The sequence below is a fragment of the Bos indicus x Bos taurus genome, chromosome 5 (genome assembly GCF_003369695.1).
Source record: "Bos indicus x Bos taurus breed Angus x Brahman F1 hybrid chromosome 5, Bos_hybrid_MaternalHap_v2.0, whole genome shotgun sequence".
NCBI classification, from domain to species: Eukaryota; Metazoa; Chordata; class Mammalia; order Artiodactyla; family Bovidae; genus Bos; species Bos indicus x Bos taurus.
The window spans coordinates 89,520,846-89,540,550 of record NC_040080.1 but is presented as its reverse complement, the minus strand read 5'-3'; the positions used below and the strand labels follow the sequence as shown (position 1 = coordinate 89,540,550).

The 19,705-nt window shown below is 56.4% G+C and overlaps 1 protein-coding gene across 1 annotated transcript in view; it reads left to right on the top strand.

Annotated features, from left to right (window-relative positions):
- Nucleotides 1-1,061: 1,061 nt before the first annotated feature.
- Nucleotides 1,062-19,705, top strand: part of KMT2D (lysine methyltransferase 2D) — a 39,938-nt gene continuing 21,294 nt past the window's right edge. The window contains exons 1-31 of the mRNA XM_027542739.1: nt 1,062-1,822; nt 6,009-6,094; nt 6,344-6,470; nt 6,645-6,868; nt 6,984-7,093; nt 7,227-7,389; nt 7,959-8,124; nt 8,217-8,331; nt 8,481-8,638; nt 8,835-8,980; nt 9,119-10,741; nt 10,829-11,934; nt 12,711-12,824; nt 13,172-13,282; nt 13,823-13,927; nt 14,620-14,801; nt 14,953-15,117; nt 15,211-15,320; nt 15,414-15,461; nt 16,124-16,345; nt 16,860-16,979; nt 17,067-17,171; nt 17,395-17,525; nt 17,612-17,759; nt 17,943-18,008; nt 18,192-18,302; nt 18,462-18,599; nt 18,704-18,788; nt 19,021-19,262; nt 19,359-19,432; nt 19,644-19,694. Coding sequence (XP_027398540.1) covers nt 6,046-6,094; nt 6,344-6,470; nt 6,645-6,868; nt 6,984-7,093; nt 7,227-7,389; nt 7,959-8,124; nt 8,217-8,331; nt 8,481-8,638; nt 8,835-8,980; nt 9,119-10,741; nt 10,829-11,934; nt 12,711-12,824; nt 13,172-13,282; nt 13,823-13,927; nt 14,620-14,801; nt 14,953-15,117; nt 15,211-15,320; nt 15,414-15,461; nt 16,124-16,345; nt 16,860-16,979; nt 17,067-17,171; nt 17,395-17,525; nt 17,612-17,759; nt 17,943-18,008; nt 18,192-18,302; nt 18,462-18,599; nt 18,704-18,788; nt 19,021-19,262; nt 19,359-19,432; nt 19,644-19,694 — 6,315 coding nt within the window. The 5' untranslated portion in view covers nt 1,062-1,822; nt 6,009-6,045. The remainder of the gene's footprint in view (nt 1,823-6,008; nt 6,095-6,343; nt 6,471-6,644; nt 6,869-6,983; nt 7,094-7,226; nt 7,390-7,958; nt 8,125-8,216; nt 8,332-8,480; nt 8,639-8,834; nt 8,981-9,118; nt 10,742-10,828; nt 11,935-12,710; nt 12,825-13,171; nt 13,283-13,822; nt 13,928-14,619; nt 14,802-14,952; nt 15,118-15,210; nt 15,321-15,413; nt 15,462-16,123; nt 16,346-16,859; nt 16,980-17,066; nt 17,172-17,394; nt 17,526-17,611; nt 17,760-17,942; nt 18,009-18,191; nt 18,303-18,461; nt 18,600-18,703; nt 18,789-19,020; nt 19,263-19,358; nt 19,433-19,643; nt 19,695-19,705) is intronic.

The window sequence follows — 19,705 nt, the reverse complement described above, 5'->3', positions numbered from 1 at the left end:
TACTGAAAAGGCGGGGGGGGGGGGGCGGGGGGGTGCTGGGGAGCACAGGCCCTGAAGATTCGGAAAGAAGGGCTGGGGCTGGGAGCACCAGGGAAAGGAGGGGAAACTCTGCATTTCTGTTTTGACAGGGGAGGTGATTGTGGAGGCACTAACAGTCCTCTTTCCTCTCGAGGGGGGTTGAGAGCCAGCAGGAACGACTAGGGACTCGTTCCGCTTTCCTTTAGGCCCCCGAACGTGGCAGGAACCCACCCTTTGCAGCGCCAGGCGCCGTGCCTCACTTTCTCCATTTGCGGACTCCAGTTCCCAGGATGCAGAGCAGCGGCCAATCTCCAGGCTCTTCTTCCATCCCCCTCCCGGGAAAGATTGCTCTTGGCCAAGACAAGGGGCAGCTAAGAGTTTCAGGGACCGATAACTCCAGCGAAACGGAATTAGGAAGTGTCCAGAGTCCTAGTTTTACTAGCCTGGTGGTAAAGGAGGCAGTTCCAGGTCTGGGGCGAAGAGGAGGGGGGCTTCATTCCCACGTGTCTGCACAGCGGCCGGCCCGGCGCAGTCGGGGTTAACCTATGGCGGAGGGATCCCGCTGCGTGTGCGTAGAACTGCAGAGTCACAGCCTTTCCTCCGAGAGGACCGAATCCCTCCGCCGCTCCGCTCCAACACAAAATAGGGCCGCGTCTTCTCTTTTCTCCCCTTCTGGAGTGGGGTTCCCCGGGCAAAAGGGCCACCCGGATCTCGCGCCGGAGGCTTCCTGAATCTTCACGACCGCTGCCGAGATCTCGGGCCAGGAAATAGCCCCTTCGCAGGAACCACCCTACCGGCCGAACAGGAGGCGGAGGGGGGGGGAGGCGGAGCGGCGCCGCGCTGCACTACTTTCCTCTCCGGTTGCAAATGGCTGCCTCGTTCCCCACTTTCCGCTCAGTTTCCTGACCCCCCGGCGCCGGGAGCCGGGGTTGGGCCATGCACCTCTAGGCCCCCCGCGATCACAGCCAGCCGGGGGTCGAGGGGGTGCCGCCGATCTGAGCCGGCCAGGCCGGGGGCGGGGCAGCTCCCGAGGCCAGAGGGGAAGGGAGGCGAGCGCAGGGCCTGGAGCGGCCGGAGGGGAGCGGGCAGAGGGCTCGCACCGCCCGCCCCTTCCTCTTCCTCGCCCACCTACCCTCCTCCCTTCCCCAGGGGGGAGCAGAAGGTGGGGGGCTCGAAGCCGCCGAGGGAGAGTGCTCGGGGTCGAGGAGCCCAGCACTGGGTGTGTGTCAGGTTCAGCCCCGCGGCCCCGCCGGCTCCGTGTCGCCGTAGCTCGCGCGGCCCCGGGGCGCCGGCCCGAGGGGGAGAGGGGCTCGGCGCTCCTGCGAGGGTCTCACGTTCCATCCGGGCCCGGCGCGGCGGCGCGGCATTCCTTCCGGGCTGCTGGGGAGGCGCCTCGACGTTCCATCTGGAGAGCCTCGACGTTCCGCCCGAGCCCGGCGCGGGCGACCGGGGCGCTGGCCCGGCCCTAGGACTGAGAGGCCGCCCGGCGACGCGGATGCGGAGCCTGCTCGCCCAAGATCAAAGCCACCGGTGCTCTCTTTGTGTCCGCTCGGGATTCGCCGCCTTGGGGCTGTCCATGGAAACCTAAACTGCTGGAACCCGAGGCAGAGAACCCTTCTTCGGCTTCTTGCTTTTTTTGAGGGGGGGGAGGGTGGCCACTCCGACCTGGATTTACCGTTCTTGGCCCCCTTAAGCCCCCCCGTGCGGGGGGCGGCTGTGATCGCTCTGGCGGTTGGAGGTCGGGGAGCGGCCCGGGCTCTGGCCATGTTCTCGGATGAGGATTTCTGGATCGCCCTGTGAAGAGGTGAGTGAAGTCCGCCCGGCCAGGGCCCAGAAAGGGTTGGACTGGGGGCATAGCCAGATGGACTATCTTGGCCCGAGCTGGCCTGTAGGTTGGAGAAGGGGGTGCCAGAGCTGAGGAGGGTTCCTTTGGCAGGGTCTGTCAAGGGAACCTGAGCCAGTCGCCAGAGGAGAACCGAGGCCTGGTGTCCTGGGGTGTGCCTCTTTAAAGACTGGGGGGTTCAGGGAACCACGGGAGTTTGGGAACCTGGCCAGAAAGTCTCTCTGCCTGTTTATTTTTGTGTTGGGGGGAGCTCTACTAAACTAGGACCCAAGCCCTGATGCCAGCACCAATCCCAGTCAGCTGCTTCTCCTTCAGGGTTCCTTGTGGGCCTTGGGAATAGAACAACTTGGGAACGGGGGTAGGGTGCCACTGCCAGGTCAGACTTAGTGCCAGGTTGGACTTTAAGGTTGTTCTTGCTCATCCGGGCACTGAGAGCAGTCTCTGGGAGACTCAAGGAATCCTGATTCCTGCACTAGGCCTTATTTCACTGTGCATGGGGCAGAGTGGAAACTGACTATTGTGATGAAGGAGGTGGCTGGGGCAAGAAGGAGGCGGGGCTGGGGGCAGCTCTGGCCTTGCTGGTCAACTTTAAACTACCCCTGCCTGGCAAAGTGACCCCAACGAGGCCTAGTGCTGTCTTAGCCTGCTTTGCTTTCCCTCCTCTTGGGATGGACATAATCTCTAGGGGATTATAGAGGAGGCCGTTGAGATTTGCTCCCTGTGAATGTGGGCTGCAAAAAATGGCTTTTGTCTCCTGCTTTCTCCGGGCCTGGTCGCCCGTAAGTCTCTGGCCAGTCCTGCAGGGCCCCTCCCAGACCTCGCCAACCTTTTTCAGTCAGGGAATGTTAACTAGTCCTGTGATCCTGTCCCAACCCTGCAGAATAGGGTGGCCAGTACCTCTTTGGAGGAGAAATGACCTGATAGGAGCATGTCTCTGAAGCCAGTGTTTTCAGCCCTGGCAGGAGGTGTTGGGGAGAAGGGGTGTGTGTGTGTGATTGCATGAAGGGTGCAGCGTGAGCCTCTGGACCCTGGGCTGGGACAGCCCCTCTCACAGCTGTCATGCTGCCCAGCCAGGATTTGGCTGCTGTATTTTGCTCCCTCACTTTGTCTCCTCCAACATACAGAGGCTCAACCACTTTGAGCCTGGTCTTGGAAAAGACAGAATAGGGGTTTGCCCTTGAAAGGTTTTGGGTGGTAATCCTGAGGTGAGAGGTGGCACAGGGGTGCTGAAATGAGGCTAGCTGTCACCCATGCTGTCTGCCCCTGCCTCCTGTGGAGGGCCTCTCCGGCTGTCTGTCCCTAAAGAACTTCCTTAAGAGACACCACTCCTTTTTGGCTGTAGCTGACCCTAGAGTGACCCAGGGATATAGTTCAGAGGGTCTCCAGAGCCCCTGTTGCCATTTGGGTTCTTCCCTGGAGGGCCAGCCCAAAATGGGGGTGGGGAGAGGTGTGGTTTGATTCTCAGGCTGGGAACCAGGAAGTCCTGAAGTCCTACAGAAGAGCTGTTCACTCAAGGGCCTGCTTCAGCCTTTCACCTCTCCAAGCCTCCATTTCCCCTTTGGCTGGCATAATGGAGCTAAAGCTTTTGGTCTGGGATGGAGGCAGAGGGGAGAGTGGGTTGAGATGAATCTCTGCCTTCTTTCTTGCTGTCCTGGGCCTCTTTAGCCTGGAATCAAATGGACCCACCATGGTTTCACTCGCTAGATCTGTGTTTCTCTAGGATCCCTAGTTCCCTTGAGGAATCCTGGCCAGGCCTTAGCCCAGTTTAGACCCAGGGAAAAACCCTTGGAGTATATGTGTGTTTCTGGTTTTGAATGCTGAGACAGGGGAACCTGTGGTTTTTATTTGTTTGGATCTGTTCAGGGGCCTGACAACTCGGACTCAGCATTGGTGGGGGAGGTGCTGGACTGTCCAAAGGGAAATGGGACTCCTTAGAAGAGCCTCTGGATTCTCTGGTCCAGCTTGGAGGACACTCAACCCTTGGCTTATCTCTCATCTTCCATGATCCCATAAATGAGGCTGCAGCTTTGGAGGATGTTGGTACTGTTTCCCAAAGCTAGATGCAGGTGGTTTCTGCACCTCCCCAGGCAGTGCCAGCGTTACCAGTTTGAGAGGGCTGCGCTTGTGGGAGGGCGGAGGAATTCGTCCCTCTGGCCTTGTGTGAGGCAGTCCTCCCACCCACTGCGCTATCACTGTTGCTTTTGATTTCTTGCTGTTTGTGACTCCTTTAGCCTCAACTTTGAGAGTACAACAGTTGGAAGCTCTTGGGGATATTTAGTGGTAAGGTACCACGAAAATTGCACATGTTTAGGAAACTTTGAAGCCTTCTGGGTGTGGTCAGGCCTTGAGTGGCTGAATAGGAAGAGGAGCCTAGCTGGTGCCCTGACCTCCAACCCCTACTTCACATAGGTGGCTTCTGGGGGGCCCTTGAAGTGCCAGAGCATCTTTTCTCTGGGCTGGCTAGATGGCCACCCTGCTTTCCTTTTAGGTGTGATTATGTGAGTGACAGTTTTGGGAAAGAGATGATCTGGGAGTAAAGGTAGCAGGTATCAAGTGATACTTCACTTTCCCAGTCTAGTAGAATCTAATAGTGTAAAGGGAAAGGAGTAAAAATTGCCCTTCCTGTGGCATGTCCCATGAGGCCCATTGCCAGTCTTTGGAAATGGAATATTAACTCAGGGAAAGAGCACTGATACTGTGGTTCTTAGGTGATTGATTTATGGATCCTGGGCACCTTTGAGGATTCCCCCAGCCTCATCTGCCCCATGCACTCAACCCCAAGTGGCTGACTGGGGTATTTGGTGTGGGGAGAGAGGCTTGTCTTTACAAAGGTTGGTGTGGTCCTTCTGGTTAAATAAGAGGAGTGGAAAAGGGGAGACAGAAAATTCTCAAACTTTCATTTAGAGTTCTGTAACCTGCTCCACCTGCTATGGGAAAATTATACTTTATATAGTTTCTCTGCTTAAGCCCCTACCCTTCCCACTAAGAGCGGTTGGCACCTGTCCCTTTCTTCCCTTCTTCTATAGGACCCCTTTCCTCTTCCTCAGCTCTGTAATTCTTTACTTCTCTCTTTTTTGTACTGTGTTTATTAGTTTCCTCTGAGATTTAGGAAAATATGCCCAAAGGTGTGTATCTTGACCTTCTTAGGTATAACTTTAGTGTGTTTCATTTGGCTCTGGGATAGGCAGGCATATCTTAGAAGAGGGGACCGTTACCCCCCACCCCCATAGTGTGTGTGGAAACCCTGCCTGATGGAAGAGGAAGGAAGCTGCTTTGCTGTGTCCTGCCCCCGTTTAGAACAGCTCCAAGTGGCTGTGTGCTTCCTGAGACTACAACTCCCAGCATGCCTAGCGTCAGGCCTGGCTACACATGCTCAGTAACTCTTAAGGCCCCTTCTGTTAACTTCTAGGGACATCTAAGGAGGAAGGGCAGTTGGCGTTGCTAAGGGCAACGACCTGAGGCCTTCAGGCTGGGTGAGAACTTGAGCTCAGTCATGGCAGGGGCCAGGGGGTGGGCCTGAGCTAGATTTAGATGGGCAGTTGGTGGGAAATTGGGAGTTTCTTCTGTTATGATTGGAATATTCTGGTTGAAACCAGTGGAGGTGGGGGAGATCCATCCAAAGCTGGGATTTCGTTCCAGTAACATGTTCTACATCTTGCAAGACCCCAAATTTGGTCTCCAGTAGAGGGATTTCAGCTGAACTCAGACTTCTTGGTTTATGACTACTCCTGGGTTAGCGCTGAAAGACCTCTAGGATGGTAGCTGACTTGAGAACTGAGGGAAAAGTCCAAGGGATAGGGCCTGCCAGAAGCCAAGAACTCAGATGTGAGGCAAAGAGGGGTACTAGATGTAGCTTGTGGGTGCTTCTGGTTGTCCTGGGAACTCTTAGGCAGGAGATGGGAAGTGGACCCCCCCGGGAATTCAGAGTGGAAGAAGAGGATATGTGTTTATTGGAGGGGAAGTAGACGGTGGGACAAGGGTTGGGGAGAAGGATTTTCCTTGTCATTAGTACAGGAGTTTGTAGGTGTGGTTTTGCTCTGATTTCTATAGGTTCTAGATAACATTAGCTGCCTTCTCCTCAGGATTTGGAGGAAAGTGTTTAGTGGGAAGATTTCCTAGACAAATAGATATCTCTTGGCTCTGACAGGTCTCCCCGAGAGGGCTCTGCCCAGTCGGAGAGAGGGATGGACAGCCCGAAGCCGCCTGGTGAGGATAAAGATTCGGAACCAGCAGGTGGGTAGGACAAACAGTGGGTTTCTGTTCTTCCCAGGAAATCTTAGATTTCTGGTCCTAGCACAGGGACAGAAGCTAAGTCTGTCTGATAGACAGGTAATAATTGAAGGACTTTGTTCTTTGGGACGGAAGTTGAAATGTCATCACTGTTATCCACCAAGGGTTTTGGGTAATCTCATGGGTCTGATGAGTGGACTGGTATTAAACAGAGGATAATGGCTGATACATGTTTTTTCTCTGTTCATTCAGCTGATGGACCTGCAGCCTCCGAGGAGTCAGGTGCCACTGAGCCAGACCTTCCCAAACCACATGTTGGGGAGGTCTCTGTGCCCAGTTCTGGGGGTCCCCGGCTTCAGGAGCCTCCCCAGGACTGCAGGTAACTAGTTTGGGGAAATGAGAATATAAGGATGTATGAAGACTTGATTTGAGCATCTGGGGCTTTCAAAGTGGAAGATTTAGGAAATGAGTGTTCAAGAAGCATAGGTGTGCCAAGTCGTGGGGTTGTTGAGGGTGCAGGACTGGCGTGGTGCTGATGCTTGTGTGTTCACAGCGGGGGTCCGGTGCGGCGTTGTGCTCTCTGTAACTGCGGAGAGCCCAGTCTACATGGGCAGCGGGAGCTACGGCGCTTTGAGTTGCCATTTGACTGGCCCCGGTGTCCCGTGGTGTCCCCTGGGGGGAACCCAGGGCCCAGTGAGGGAGCGCTGCCCAGTGAGGACCTATCACAGATTGGTTTCCCTGAGGGCCTGACACCTGCCCACCTGGGAGAACCTGGAGGTAAGGGAAGGGAAGTGGGGTAGCTGACTTGGGGAGGAAATGGGGTAAGGGCTAGGTGGTCCTGAACCAGGGGTCACGTTCTTGTTAACTGTTTTCCCTCTTTCCACCTATAAAGGGTCCTGCTGGGCTCACCACTGGTGCGCTGCATGGTCGGCAGGCGTATGGGGGCAGGAGGGCCCAGAACTATGTGGTGTGGACAAGGCCATCTTCTCAGGGATCTCACAGGTGGGGTGGGGGCCAGGGAATGGCACAGGCAAAGGGCAGGGTGGGCAGAGGGCATGCTGGGTTAGAACTGGTGCCTGGCCTGTGGCTCTGGAGAGAGCTGGCCAGTCCTGAGGCTTTGTTTCCACCCTGGCAGCGCTGCTCCCACTGCACCAGACTTGGTGCCTCCATCCCTTGCCGCTCGCCTGGATGTTCACGTCTTTACCACTTCCCCTGTGCAACTGCCAGCGGTTCCTTCTTATCCATGAAAACACTGCAGCTGCTATGCCCAGAGCACAGTGAGGGGGCCACACATCTGGGTGAGGAGTCCTGCCCCTTGGACAGGGGACACGTGAGGGTCCACGGCTCCTGGGGTTTTTATGCTCTGCAGAGTGCTCTGAAATCTGTAATTACGTGCTGTCAGTCTGCCCCATGAAAATAGGCTTGGACTCTGAGTGCAGTGGCTCTGCCTGTCTCATTTACCGTGGTCTCTGCAGTACCTGGGTTTTCCAGGTGGCACTAGTGGTAAAGAACCTGCCTGTTAGTGCAGGAGAAGTTAGAGACGTGGGTTTGATCCCTATTTGGAAAGATCCCCTGGAGAAGGGCATGGCAACCCACTCCAGTATCCTTGCCTGCAGAATCCCATGGACAGAGGAGCTTTGTGGGCTACAGTTCATGGGGTCTCAAAGAGTCAGGCACGACTGAAATGACTGAGCATACATGCGCGATGTAGTGCAGTGCCTAGAGCAGTGCCTGGTGTATGTTAGGCAGACACTTACAAACTTTGTTCATTCTGTGTCTGTGGAATGCCAGTTATGTAGACAGCACTGTGCTGAGTCCTGTAAGGAATCCATAGCTGACCTGTGTCATCCTTCCCTTCCTACTGCAGAGGAGGCTCGCTGTGCAGTATGTGAGGGGCCAGGGGAATTGTGTGACTTGTTCTTCTGTACCAGCTGTGGGCATCACTATCACGGGGCCTGTCTGGACACTGCTCTGACTGCCCGCAAGCGTGCTGGCTGGCAGTGCCCTGAATGCAAAGTGTGCCAAGCTTGCAGGTAAAAGTGGGAGGGCAGAAGGGAACCTTAGGTGAAGCACAGGTCAGGGTTGAAAAGGAGGGCAGGGAGAACCCTGTTATGTGCCCCCGCAGGAAACCTGGGAATGACTCTAAGATGTTGGTCTGTGAGACGTGTGACAAAGGATACCATACCTTCTGCCTGAAACCACCAATGGAAGAACTGCCTGCTCACTCTTGGAAGTGCAAGGTGAGTGTGCCCCAGTGCTCCTTACTCTCCCTAATTCCACTTCCTGCAGCGCCCCAGGTTTCCCCTTTGGGACATGCCCTGTGCTCTTCTCCCGTCTCTGCATCTCTGTTGTCTGACCGGTGGCCATTTTGCTTGTTCCCTTCCGCTAGGCATGCCGGGTGTGCCGGGCCTGTGGGGCAGGCTCAGCTGAGCTGAATCCCAACTCTGAGTGGTTTGAGAACTATTCGCTCTGTCACCGCTGTCACAAAGCCCCGGGAGGACAGCCTGTCAGTTCTCTTGCTGAGCAGCACCCCCCGGTCTGTAGCAGGTAAGTGGTGTGGATTGGCAGAGGTGGGGAGGGGGCCTGGGAGGTACTGAGATGGGCAGGGGCTGTGTTCAAGCAAACAGCCTTTGAGAGGAGGGCCATCGGGTGAGCAGTACATTCTAGAGCATCCATGCCTCACCTCTGTGTGCTCTAGAGGGGTCGGTAGGTGATGCGAGTCTGCTTCCTGTGCCCTCTGCAGATTCTCACCCCTAGAGCCTGGCGCTACCCCCACTGATGAGCCCAATAGTCTGTATGTTGCGTGCCAAGGGCAGCCAAAGGGTGGACACGTGACCTCTATGCAACCCAAGGAACCGGGGCCCCTGCAATGTGAAGCCAAACCACTAGGTGAGTAGGGTTTGAGGGTTCCTGAAAGTAATCCCCTTCTATCCTGCAGCAAGGGCCAATCTCTGCTTTGCCCCGACCCTATACTTGCTGTGGGGGTGCAGCTGAGCTAGGTAGGAGCAGAGTGTGTTATGTCTGCAGGGAGAGAAGGGGCCCAACTTGAGCCCCAGTTGGAGGCCCCCCTAAATGAGGAGATGCCACTGCTGCCCCCACCTGAGGAGTCGCCCCTGTCCCCACCACCTGAGGACTCACCCACGTCCCCGCCGCCTGAGGCATCGCGCCTGTCCCCACCGCCTGAGGACTCACCCCTCTCTCCACCGCCTGAGGAGTCTCCTCTGTCTCCCCCACCTGAGTCACCACCCTTCTCTTCCCCAGAGGACTCCCCCCCACATCCCCCACTCGATACACCCTTACCCCCACCACCTGAAGCGTCACCCCTGTCCCCACCACTGGAGGAGTCTCCTCTGTCCCCTCCCCCTGAAGAATTGCCTACTTCCCCACCACCGGAAGCATCTCGCCTGTCTCCACCACCGGAAGAGTCACCCATGTCTCCGCCACCTGAAGAGTCACCTATGTCTCCGCCACCTGAGGCCTCTTGTCTGTTCCCACCATTTGAGGAGTCGCCCCTGTCCCCTCCACCCGAGGAGTCTCCTCTCTCCCCGCCACCTGAGGCGTCACGCCTATCCCCACCGCCTGAGGACTCACCCATGTCCCCACCACCTGAAGACTTGCCTATGTCTCCCCCGCCTGAGGTGTCACGCCTGTCCCCCCCGCCTGAGGAGTCTCCCCTGTCACCGCCACCTGAGGAGTCTCCCACATCCCCTCCACCTGAGGCTTCACGCCTGTCCCCTCCACCTGAGGACTCCCCTACATCTCCGCCACCTGAAGACCCGCCTGCTTCCCCACCTCCGGAAGACTTGCTCGTGTCCCTGCCGCTGGAGGAGTCACCGCTGTTGCCACTGCCTGAGGAACTACGACTTTGCCCCCGGCCTGAGGAGCCACACCTGTCCCCTCAACCTGAGAAACCACGCCTGTCTCCTGCACCCCAGGAGCCGCGTCTGTCCCCCGCATCCCAGGAGCCGCGTCTGTCCCCTGCACCCCAGGAGCCGTGCCTGTCCCCTGCACCTGAGGAGCCACGCCTGTCCCCCGCACCCCAGCAGCCGTGCCTGTCCCCTGCACCCGAGGAGCCGCGTCTGTCCCCCGCACCCCAGCAGCCGCACCTGTCCCCGGTGCCCCAGCAGCCGCACCTGTCCCCTGCGCCTGAGGAGCCACGCCTGTCCCCTGCATCCAAGGAGCTGCGCCTGTCCCCTGCACCCCAGGAGCCCTGCCTGTCCCCCGCGCCTCAGGAGCTGCACCTGTCCCCCGTGCCTGAGGAGCCACATCTGTCCCTTGCATCCGAGGAACCACGCCTGTCTCCCCAGCCTGAGGAACCATGCCTGTCCCCCCGGCCTGAGGAACCGCGCCTGTCCCCTCGGCCTGAGGAACCGCGCCTGTCCCCTCGGCCTGAGGAACCGCGCCTGACCCCCCGGCCTGAGGAACCACACCTGTCCCCTCGACCTGAAGAGCCCATTGAGGAGCCAAGCCTGTGTCTTGCATCTGAGGAATTGCCCTTACTCCTCCCACCCAGGGAGCCACCCTTATCCCCTGTGCTTGGAGAGCCGGCCCTGTCTGAGCCTGGGGAACCACCTCTGTCCCCTCTGCCTGAGGAGCTGCCATTGTCCCCATCTGGGGAGCCATCTTTGTCACCTCAGCTGATGCCACCAGGTAAGGGGCTCTTAGTACCCTGTTACTCTGGGATGGTCTTTAACTCTTTATGGCACATCTAATCTAAGAGCTTCTCTTTTCCTCCAGATCCTCTTCCTCCTCCACTTTCACCCATCATCACAACTGTGGCCCCACCAGCCCTGTCTCCGTTGGGAGAGTTAGAGTACCCCTTTGATGCTAAAGGGGACAGTGACCCTGAGTCGCCACTGGCTGCCCCCATCCTGGAGACACCTATCAGCCCTCCACCAGAAGCTAACTGCACTGACCCTGAGCCTGTACCCCCTATGATCCTTCCCCCATCCCCAGGCTCCCCCATGGGACCGGCCTCTCCCATCCTGATGGAGCCCCTCCCCCCTCGTTGTTCCCCTCTCCTCCAGCATTCCCTGCCTCCCTCAAACTCACCTCCTTCCCAGTGCTCTCCTGCCCTGCCGCTGTTGGTTCCTTCCCCGCTGAGTCCCATGGACAAGGCAGTGGAGGTCTCAGAAGAGGCTGAGCCACAGAAGATGGAGACTGAGAAAGCCCCAGAACCTGAGTGCCCAGCCTTGGAACCCAGCCCTACTAGTCCTCTTCCATCTCCTCTGGGGAACCTTTCCTGCCCTGCACCCAGCCCTGCCCCAGCCCTGGATGACTTCTGTGGCCTGGGGGAAGATACAGCCCCTCTGGATGGGACTGACACTCCTGGTTCACAGCCAGAGGCTGGACAGACCCCTGGCAGTTTGGCTAGTGAACTTAAGGGTTCTCCTGTGCTCCTGGACTCTGAGGAGCTGGCCCCTGTGACCCCTATGGAGGTCTATGGCCCAGAATGCAAGCAGGCAGGGCAGGGCTCACCCTGTGAAGAGCAAGAGGAGCCACGTGCACCAGTGGCCCCAACCCCACCTATTCTCATCAAATCCGACATCGTTAATGAGATCTCCAATCTGAGCCAGGGCGATGCCAGTGCCAGTTTTCCTGGCTCAGAGCCCCTGCTAGGCTCTCCAGATCCCGAGGGGGGTGGCTCCCTGTCCATGGAGTTGGGGGTATCTACAGACGTTAGTCCAGCCCGAGATGAGGGCTCCCTGCGGCTCTGTACCGACTCGCTTCCAGAGACTGATGACTCGCTATTGTGTGATGCTGGGACAGCTATTGGAGGAGGCAAAGCCGAGGGGGACAAGGGGAGGCGGCGCAGCTCCCCAGCTCGTTCCCGCATCAAACAGGTGAGGGGCTATCCAGCCGCTGGGTGTGTTTGATGTCCCGTCACTGTCAGAGGTACGGTTCTGTTACTCACTGATACCTTCCCACCTGACTTATTGAATCCTAGGTTCTCAGAGGGAGAAGGCAATGGCAACCCACTCCAATACTCTTGCCTGGAAAAATCCCATGGACGGAGGAGCCTGGTGGGCTGCAGTCCATGGTGTCGCTAAGAGTCGGACACGACTGAGCAACTTCACTTTCACTTTTCACTTTCTTCCATTGGAGAAGGAAATGGCAACCCACTCCAGTGTTCTTGCCTGGAGAATCCCAGGGACGGAGGAGCCTGCTGGGCTGCCGTCTATGGGGTCGCACAGAGTCGGACACGGCTGAAGCGACTTAGCAGCAGCAGCAGCAGCAGGTTCTCAGAGATTCTTGAGTTTATCTTGTTATTTTATTAAAGAGAACACCAATAACAGAGGGGAAAATAACTTGCCCAGGTTCTTGGTTCCTCAGTCAATAGAATCGGTACTAGAAACTCAGATCTCTCAAGCTACTCTTTTTTTCTTACTGTATAGTACTATGTTGGCCACTCTTTCTTGGAAGATCAGGAGTGGTTTGGACCAGAGCTTCTACCTGTTGCTACCCTAGAGTTTGGGCTTCCTCTCTGGCCCTGACTGGGAAGCCTGGTCTTTGTTACCTGCCATGCTCTGTCCCTTTGTCTCTTCTCTTGCCGATAAGCCTATGGACCCCACCTGTTAGCCCTCTACTTCTCCTGTAATCACCCATTTCCCTCACTCAGGGTCGCAGCAGTAGTTTCCCAGGGAGACGCCGGCCACGTGGAGGAGCACATGGAGGACGTGGGAGAGGACGGGCCCGGCTAAAATCAACTACTTCTTCCATTGAGACTCTGGTAGTAAGGAGAGGCCTCCCATCCCCCAAACATGCTTCAGCTGGCCCCTTCAAGATTAAACACCCTTTAAATCCTGCCAGTCCCCTGCACGCTCTGCCTGCCTGCTAGCCTAGGGCCTGTCCAGCTATGTCTGTGCTCCTTCTGTCCTCTTGGTCCCCAGGCTTCTCTGAAATGTGATGTTGGGCTGAGGCCCAGTTTGGGAGCTGGGGTGTTCTTCTGCTTCTTAGTCCTGGCTCCTGGCCTTCATCTTAGCCGGGGGTTTATGCCGCCTTCCCCCAACACCAAAGAGGAAAGCAGCTTAGTCGGGGCAGATTTAGCTGCCTCACTTTGCACAACTCTCTGCCTATAAGGTTGCTGATATCGATAGCTCTCCCAGCAAGGAGGAAGAAGACGATGATGATGATACCATGCAAAATACTGTGGTTCTCTTCTCCAACACAGACAAATTTGTGCTAATGCAGGTACTGTACTTGACTCAAGTAGTCCCATCTTCAGCAGTAACACCTGGCAGACTGAATGCCAGGATGGCATTTGGATATATGTGTTTTGATGGGAGGGTAAATGAGGAAAACCAAAGACCTACTTCTTGGAATACTAGAAAATGAGCTTGACACTGAACTGGGAGCAGGGAATGTAGCAGTGAAAAAGGCAGAAACAATTTCTGCTCTATTGAAGCTCCTAGTCTAGGAACATGAGTAATCTTGAAGCTACAGAATTTGTCGTGTATGTTACTGTGATCCTGATCAGTCTTCACCCACCTTGTCTTTCACTTCTCATTACCTCTATCCACGGTAGGCTGTATCATTTCAGATTACCTGATCAGACGAGCAGGCAGGCTAGGAAGGAGCAGGGTCCTGTGATGGCTCACTGTGTCCTAATGCAGGGATAGGCTTTTGGTTCTCTGACTCTCTTCTGTCAGATTAGTGTCATAGTCAGTCACGGGGACTGAGTGGTGCTGAGGATGTGAGGCGGGACACTTGGGTTTCTGTGTGTTTCCCCAGGACATGTGTGTGGTGTGTGGCAGCTTTGGCCGGGGGGCAGAGGGCCACCTCCTTGCCTGTTCCCAGTGCTCTCAGTGCTATCACCCTTACTGTGTCAACAGCAAGGTGAGTTCAGAGCTCCAGAGATCTGGTCTGGGGAATGGGATCAGTTATTATTTATCCTAGGTCTCTTTCCTGGCCACTCTACTTAAAGTGGTCACTGGTCATGGAACTTGTTCCTCAGTTTCCAGTGGCTGTCAAATTCATCTTGGGAAAAATGTTTTGGAAAACATAGTGGTCTTATAAGTTTCTTTGTGATAGGTCATGACTTCCTAGTATAATTGAGTACATTGTATAAATTGTGAGAACTTTTCTAGTAGAAAACATGGTCTGGATATAAAATATAAAATCAGCACCAAACACATGTTCACAAAGAGAAAGCAGTTTTTGACTCAAGCATGATCAGTCATTTTGGGGTTTTCATTAACATTTAGAACTTGTCCACTGCTAACATTCACTGACTTGGAGCAGTATGTTCAAGAAAAGCTGGGGGAAATACAACCTGGGTAGTGAAAGATCTTAACCAGGCAGTGGCTGGGTGAGGCTGTTCTTTGATCAGCGGAGATCCCTGGAAGCCTAAGTTTAAGAGCCACTATTTTAGGGGTGAGGGTGCTCCGTGTATCTTCCCTGTGCTCAAATGAAGGTCTGGCCTGGGTATGGGGGTCCTCCAGCCCCACCTGTATAAGTCCCAGCACCCCTGGAGAGGTCTGCCCTGCCCTCTGCATCACCCCCTGAGGAATTGCCATCTCCTGCACCAGATCACCAAGGTGATGCTGCTGAAGGGCTGGCGTTGTGTGGAGTGCATCGTGTGCGAGGTGTGTGGCCAGGCCTCAGACCCCTCCCGCCTCCTGCTCTGTGATGACTGTGACATTAGCTACCACACGTACTGCCTGGACCCCCCACTGCTCACCGTGCCCAAGGGTGGCTGGAAGTGCAAGTGGTAAGGAGACTAGCAACGTCAGATGGGCCTGACATGTTTAAGAGTGGGTATGATGTTGAATACATGGCTGAGGCTGGGTTTAGAAGGCCAGGCTGGTTTGGGTACTCTGGGTAGGTCAAGTATTGAGGGTCTGTCTTTCTGCCCCCACCAGGTGTGTGTCTTGTATGCAGTGTGGGGCCGCCTCCCCTGGCTTCCACTGTGAATGGCAGAATAGTTACACACACTGCGGGCCCTGTGCCAGCCTGGTGACCTGCCCTATCTGTCACGCCCCCTACGTGGAGGAGGACCTGCTGATCCAGTGTCGCCACTGTGAACGGTGAGGGTGCCCGTCTCCCCCAGATAGGCCCCCCTCCGCTGTTTTCAGCCTTTCGTTGTTTCTGTTCACCTCCTCCTGTCTCCTTTCAACCAGGTGGATGCATGCTGGCTGTGAGAGCCTCTTCACAGAGGATGATGTGGAGCAGGCAGCTGATGAGGGCTTCGACTGTGTCTCCTGCCAGCCTTACGTGGTCAAGCCTGCTGGTGAGTCCCGGGTGCTAGGGAGAGGGGAGGAGGGGTCAGCGCAGGGATGCTTTGCTCTGGGCCAGGGCCTCCAGCTGTTTGTCCTCTCCACAGCACCTGTCGCGCCTCCAGAGTTGGTACCTATGAAGGTGAAAGAGCCTGGTGAGTCACAGTAATTCTGAATGCCAGTGCCAGAGAAGACCCTTAGACACTTAGTCCAGCTCCAGTCCCCCAATTTTATCTTATTTTTCACAGAAAAAAAGCTAAGACCCAGGGATGTTGAGTGACCTGCCCAAGGTCACCCCGTAGGTCAGTGGTGAAGTTGTGGTGACACTCAAGGCCTTTAGGTTCCAGGCAGAATTCCATTCACCAGCCAACATGGCCTTTGTACAGCCAGACTCTCATTTTCAGAGAGCACAGAACTCTTTCTGAACCCTGCTCTTTTTCCTTAGTGAAGGAGCTCTCCCACCTCCATCCATCATGATGTGGGCACTGCTCCTGGCATCTGGGGCACGATGAGCTGGCATTCGGCAAGGAGGGGTGGTCCATATAGCCAGAGAATATATTTGGTGACCTGAGGGTTCATTAGGAGCAGAGTCTAGCTTCAGCAGCCGCTGTCTCTCAGACCCCCTCGGGTCACTGAGAGAGCACTCAGGTCTCAGCTGGTGCCTATCAGTGGTCTCTCTATAGCCCTCAGATCCCCAGTCTGGACTTCAGTCTGTTGTCTCTCATTGCTCTTGTCCCAGCTAGGGACTTAGGCCGAAACTCAGAGTCCCAGTTTCCCTGGGGCTCCATGGAGTCACGTGCTTTCCCCCTTTGTGCAGAGCCCCAGTACTTTCGCTTTGAGGGCGTGTGGCTGACAGAAACGGGCATGGCGGTGCTGCGTAACCTGACCATGTCGCCTCTGCACAAGCGGCGTCAGAGGCGTGGACGGCCTGGCCTCCCAGGCGAGGCGGGGCTGGAGGGGGCCGAGCCTTCAGAGGTCCTGGGCCCTGATGACAAGAAGGATGGTGACCTGGACACGGACGAGCTGCTCAAGGCTGAAGGTCAGCCTAGGGGATCTCGGGGAGCACCAGAGTTCTGGGATCACGCCTGTGAGAATTGAGTGTTGGGTCAGGGCAGCATTGCCACTCCCAGTCACCCTTGGGCCACTGTGGGTCTTGTCCGATGGCTCTGTGACAGGGAACTCAACTGTTCTTTTTTGTTTTGCCTGTGTTGTCTTTGTTGCTGCACGTGAACTTTCTCTAGTAGCTGTGAGTGGGGGCTACTCTATAGTTGCAGTAGACAGGCTTCTCATTGTGGTGGCTTCTCTTGTTGCAGAGCATGGGCCCTAGGGTGTGCGGGTTTTAGTAGTTGTGGCTCACAGGCTTAGTTGCCCCTTGGTGTGTGGGATCTTCCTGGACCAGGGATCAAACCCATGTCCCCTGCATTGGCAGGCAGATTCTTAACCACTGGACCATCTGGGGAGTCCCCAGTTCTCTGTTCTTAACTGACAGGATGACAGGGTTCAAAGGATCCAAGCCTCTGACCTGTCTCCATCTCTTCTGTCTCCATACACAGGTAGTGTGGAGCACATGGAGTGCGAAATTAAACTGGAGGGTCCTGTCAGCCCTGATGGAGAGCCTGGCAAAGAGGAGACCGAGGAAAGCAAAAAACGCAAACGCAAACCCTATCGGCCTGGTGAGGCCCTGGGATGTGGGTGGGGTGGTGAGGGGCAGCTTACCAGGTCCCCAGCAGCTTCTTAGCCTCAGCCCTGCCTCCTTACAGGCATCGGTGGTTTCATGGTGCGACAGCGGAAATCCCACACACGTGTGAAAAAAGGGCCTGCTGCACAGGCGGAGGTGTTGAGTGGGGATGGGCAGCCCGACGAGGGTGAGACGGGTGAGGGCTCCAGTGGGGCCTGGGAGAAGGTGGGGCTCGCAGGACCCGTGGGACATTGCCAGGGAGGCTGGGGGCAGGGGTGCTCTCAAAGGGCCAAGGAAGTAGTGGGCCCAATTGGTGTCGGGGGAGAATAGGCAAAAAGTGTCCCCAGGCCAACCTGGGAGCAGCGTGTTCACAGTCCCCAGAGAGGCTGACCCTCCTGTTGGGTCCTCAGTGTTGCCTGCCGACCTGCCTGCCGAGGGCTCTGTGGACCAGGGCTTAGCCGATGGGGATGAAAAGAAGAAGCAGCAGCGGCGAGGGCGCAAGAAGAACAAACTGGAGGACATGTTCCCTGCTTACCTGCAGGTGGGTCTTAGGCTCTGAGGGCCACTGGCCAGGCTCCTGGCCTGCAGGGCCTGAGAAAGCCTATTTATTTCTGCTTCCTCCCACAGGAAGCCTTCTTTGGGAAGGAGCTGCTGGACCTGAGCCGGAAGGCCCTGTTTGCAGTTGGCGTGGGCCGGCCAAGCTTTGGATTGGGAACCCCCAAAGCCAAGGGCGATGGAGGCTCAGAGAGGAAGGAGCTCCCGACCTCACAGAAAGGTCAGTCATGTGGGGTAAGGTAGTCTGAAGGGGTCCAACTTCACTTTGTACTTGGAAGCTGGTAAGAGATTTTGGTGGGAAATGGGCTGGTCTCTAGGAGTTGAGGATTGGCCAAGGGCCTTGGCCTTGGTGCTGGGGTCCTGTTCTGGGCATCTTTGATTGAAGTGGGGCTGTTGCTCATAGGAGATGATGGTCCGGATGTTGCAGATGAAGAATCCCGTGGCCCCGAGGGCAAGGCTGATACACCAGGTGAGGGCTGCTGGGAGGACTGGGTGCCATCTTGGTTTTGTTTCTGTCAACCTGTTCTGCCCCTGAGCACCATCAAGGTTGGAGGCTGTAAAGTGTTTCAGGCCTTCTGTGGTCCTTGCCAGAGTGGCCATTGTGGTGCCTCCACACCGACCTTAGCTGATGGGCTTTTCTTGGCAATTGCAGGACCTGAGGATGGTGGCATAAAGGCATCCCCGGTGCCCAGTGACCCTGAGAAGCCAGGCACCCCAGGTGAAGGGATGCTTAGCTCTGACTTAGACAGGATTCCCACAGAAGGTGAGGCTGGGACCCACACTCTTCATGTATAAGGGTCCTTTCCTCTGCCTGAGGGACTCGTTTATATAGCTCCTCTGGTGGGGAGTCATGGGCACCTTCCCTGGTATCCCCTGAGCCCCCTAGTCTTCCTCAGCAGCATGTTTCCTTGATCCCTCACAGAACTGCCTAAGATGGAATCCAAGGACCTACAGCAGCTTTTCAAGGACGTTCTGGGTTCCGAACGAGAGCAGCATCTGGGTTGCGGAACCCCTGGCCTGGACGGCAGCCGGACACCGCTGCAGAGGCCCTTTCTTCAAGGTGAGCCGATGGGGGTGGTTTGAAGACTGGGTGGGCAGGTACCATCAAGCCTGCCTCCAGACTGGGCCGCTTGCTCCCTCTCTCTGATCCTATGCCTCTTGTAGGTGGACTCCCTTTGGGCAATCTCCCCTCCAACAGCCCAATGGACTCTTACCCGGGCCTCTGCCAGTCCCCATTCCTGGATTCTAGGTTGGTATTTGTGCTTAACCTCTGTGGGCAGTCCCTTCCCTCCAGTGGGGCCGCACTGGGGGAGGGAATGTTGGACTCTCGGGTGCTGCTGTGGCAGCCCCTCCCTCCCTCTGCTGCCTTGCTAGTGACTGTCTTCTGTTGGGGCAGGGCAGTAGCCTGGGGACTCTGGGCAGTTTGTCTGGGGTGGGCTTGGCATCCCTGCCCTCTGTGACTCTCTGCCCCTGCGCCCCAGGGAGCGCGGGGGCTTCTTTAGCCCGGAACCCGGTGAGCCAGACAGCCCCTGGACAGGCTCGGGGGGCACCACGCCCTCCACCCCCACCACCCCCACCACGGAGGGTGAGGGCGACGGGCTCTCCTATAATCAGCGGAGTCTTCAGCGCTGGGAGAAGGACGAGGAGTTGGGCCAGCTCTCCACCATCTCACCTGTGCTGTACGCCAATATTAACTTCCCCAGTCTCAAGCAGGATTACCCAGGTACCTGTGGGACAGAGCAAGGGAGACAGCCTGCGACACGACCAGTGCAGGGGTCACCTGCCAGTTCTTCTCTCACACGTCGTCTCTGTCCTCCAGATTGGTCAAGCCGCTGCAAACAAATCATGAAGCTGTGGAGAAAAGTTCCAGCTGCTGATAAAGCCCCCTACCTGGTGAGACAGAAGGAGCCTGGAGTGGCGTGGGAAATGAGTCATAGGCAGCGTGTCTTCGGGAAAGTCACCTTCATTCCTTCTACTTCCCACTTTCATGGCAGCTGGGCCAGTAGGGGTTGGCTTCTGTGTGGGGAGTGTGAGGGCATGGTGAGGGAGTGGGACTGGGCTTGAGACTGAGTCCCAGCCTCAGGCTGTGTCCTCTGTTCCTCAGCAAAAGGCCAAAGATAACCGGGCAGCTCACCGCATCAACAAGGTGCAGAAGGTGAGTGGGCT